This window comes from Aedes albopictus, chromosome 1 (genome assembly GCF_035046485.1).
Source record: "Aedes albopictus strain Foshan chromosome 1, AalbF5, whole genome shotgun sequence".
Taxonomy (NCBI): Eukaryota; Metazoa; Arthropoda; class Insecta; order Diptera; family Culicidae; genus Aedes; species Aedes albopictus.
In genome coordinates, this window is record NC_085136.1 from 239,669,033 (window position 1) to 239,671,658 (window position 2,626).

At 48.9% G+C, this 2,626-nt stretch overlaps 1 protein-coding gene across 1 annotated transcript; it reads left to right on the forward strand.

Annotated features, from left to right (window-relative positions):
- The first annotated feature begins 795 nt into the window (after positions 1-795).
- On the forward strand, positions 796-2,393 carry LOC134291358 (uncharacterized). The gene is made up of 2 exons (XM_062858999.1): positions 796-1,529; positions 1,709-2,393. Exons 1-2 carry the CDS (start codon positions 796-798, stop codon positions 2,391-2,393), a joined length of 1,419 nt encoding a protein of 472 aa, XP_062714983.1.
- The last annotated feature ends 233 nt before the right edge of the window (positions 2,394-2,626 follow it).

Below are 2,626 nucleotides of genomic sequence, written 5' to 3' on the forward strand. Positions count from 1 at the left end.
AGCAAAGGTCGGACTCACAATGAACGGGTCGAAAACAAAGTACATGCTGGTAGGCGGAACCACGAGTGACAGGGCAACCCCAGGCAGTAGTGTTACGATAGACAGGGACACTTTCAAGATGGTGGAGGATTTCGTCTACCTCGGGTCCTTATTAACGGCAGACAACAACGTTAGCCGTGAAGTACGAAGGCGCATCATCAGTGGAAGCCGGGCCTACTATGGGCTCCAGAAGAATCTGCGGTCGAGAAAGGTTCACCCCCGCACCAATGGACCATGAACAAAACGCTGATAAGGCCGGTGGTTCTCTACGAGCACGAGACCTGGACTATGCTCGAGAAGGACATGCAAGCACTCGAAGTATTTGAGCGACGGATGCTTTGGATCATCTTTGACGATGTGCAGAACAACGGTGTATGCCTGCGAAGAATGAACCACGAGCTTGCTGTACTCTACGACGAACCTAGCTTCTGGAAGGTCACAAAAGCTGGAAGGATACGATGGGCAGGGCATGTTGTGAGAAAGCAACCCTGCAAAGCTGGTGTTCGCAAGAGATCCAGACTGTTATATCCGAGCAGCGATTCTGGCAGCACTGGAGCTGTCAACCGCACGAGCGCAACCACTCGTGCCAACCTGCCAACCACAACAACTTCCGCAACGGGACCACACCGTAGTGAAAAAATCACTCTGAACTACCATTTCGAAGAGAGTAGAAGAATAAAGCTAATCAGTTTGTAGTTACGCGTTTTGCTTCTGCCAATTCAATTCCGCCGGTTTGAATTCGGTTCTCTCGGTATCATGCCGGATCCGAAGAATAAGGAACAAGCCCGGTCCTTTGTTGGGCTGATTACATACTATGGTCGGTTTTTCCCAAACCTTAGTACGATTTTGTATCCGCTCAATAACTTGTTGAAAGATGACGTGTCCTTTGTCTGGAGTAAGGAGTGTGAGAAGTCGTTCTTGTGCGTCAAGAAGGAAATGCAGAGTGACAGGTTCTTAGTTCACTATGATCCGTCGCTTCCGGTGGTTCTGGCTACCGATGCGTCCCCATATGGTATCGGGGCGGTCCTCAGCCATCAGTACCCTGATGGAACTAAGCGACCTTTGCAGTACGCCTCACAGACTCTTACCCGTACGCAGCAAAAATATTCGCAGATTGACAAGGAAGCTTATTCGATCATTTTCGGTGTTCGCAAGTTTCACCAATGCCTCTACGGTCGCAGGTTTACCCTTGTCACGGATAACAAGCCCATTAGTCAGATTTTCTCAGAATCCAAAGGACTCCCAACTATGTCCGCAATGCGCATGCAGCACTATGCGGCATTTCTACAGGCTTTCGACTATAGGATTTGCCATCGCCGGTCATCCGATCATTTCAACGCCGATGCCATGTCCCGATTACCGACACCTCACACCGACCCCGAGTCGGAGATTGAAGAGCCAGATGCGGTTGAGGTGAATGCAATTCAGACGCTTCCGCTCACGGTTGATGAGTTAGGTTCAGCTACCCTTTCTGATGACAGTGTTCGTGAGTTAGTTCGTGCTTTGAGAACGGGGAAGGCAGTCGACGACAAATTTCGATTCGGCGTGGATCAAGAACAGTTCGGTTTGCAGAAGGATTGTTTGATGCGTGGTAGCCGTGTATATGTCCCCCGTCGCTGAGAATGAAGGTTCTTCGTGAACTTCATTCAACGCATTTCGGTATTTCCAGAATCAAGTCGCTTGCACGTAGCTACTGCTGGTGGGAAGGCATAGACAAAGACATCGAGAGTCTTGTTAAGGATTGTGCCTCGTGTCAGGCTGCTAAGGCTAACCTACCGAAAGTTTCGTTCCATTGCTGGGATACACCCTCCGAACCGTTTCAACGGGTTCATGCGGACTATGCCGGTCCGTTCATGGGTTTCTACTACCTGATTCTGATAGATGCGTATTCTAAGTGGCCCGCGGTTTATGTGGTCAAGAACATGACTACCGAAACCACGATTCGTTTTTGCAGGGAGTTTTTCAGTACTTACGGTCTACCTTCTGTTTTTGTAAGTGACAATGGACCTCAGTTCACCTCCGCAGACTTCGCCAACTTTCTGAAAATGAATGGTATTGTGCACAAACTCAGCTCACCGTACCACCCTGCCACAAATGGCCAGGCAGAGTGGTTCATACAGACGATGAAGTCTAAGCTCAAATCTTTGAACTGCAACCGTTCTGAAGTGCACGGCGAAATCTGTAGTATTCTCCTATCGTATCGAAAAATGATTCACCCTGCCACTGGATACTCCCCCGCGATGATAGTTTTTGGACGCCAGATCCGGTCTAGGCTTGATCTTATGATTCCGTCAAAGGATCCGAACCGGAGCGAAGTTCAGTCTGAAGGGAATTGCAAAAGGGTTCTAAGATAGCAGTTCACGAATACGTTCACGAAAATAAGTGGGAATTCGGGATTGTTAAAGAACGACTTGGTAAACTCCATTATTTGGTTCAACTCAATGACGGACGTGTCTGGAAACGCCATGTTGACCAAATGCGTAGTGTTGGTGCAGGTCTCTTGAGCTCTCCAGCAGATGCAACTTTTTCACGCGGCGGAGAGATCGGTTGTCGTATTTTTCAAGACAACGCTACCGCAGTAGCTTCT

Coding starts and splice junctions, on each gene's coding strand:
- LOC134291358 (XM_062858999.1), top strand. CDS start 796: ATGCCGGATCCGAAGAATAAGGAACAAGCCCGGTCCTTTGTTGGGCTG. Junction 1,530..1,708: donor TCTGATGACAGTGTTCGTGA/GTTAGTTCGTGC, acceptor CGGTATTTCCAG/AATCAAGTCGCTTGCACGTA.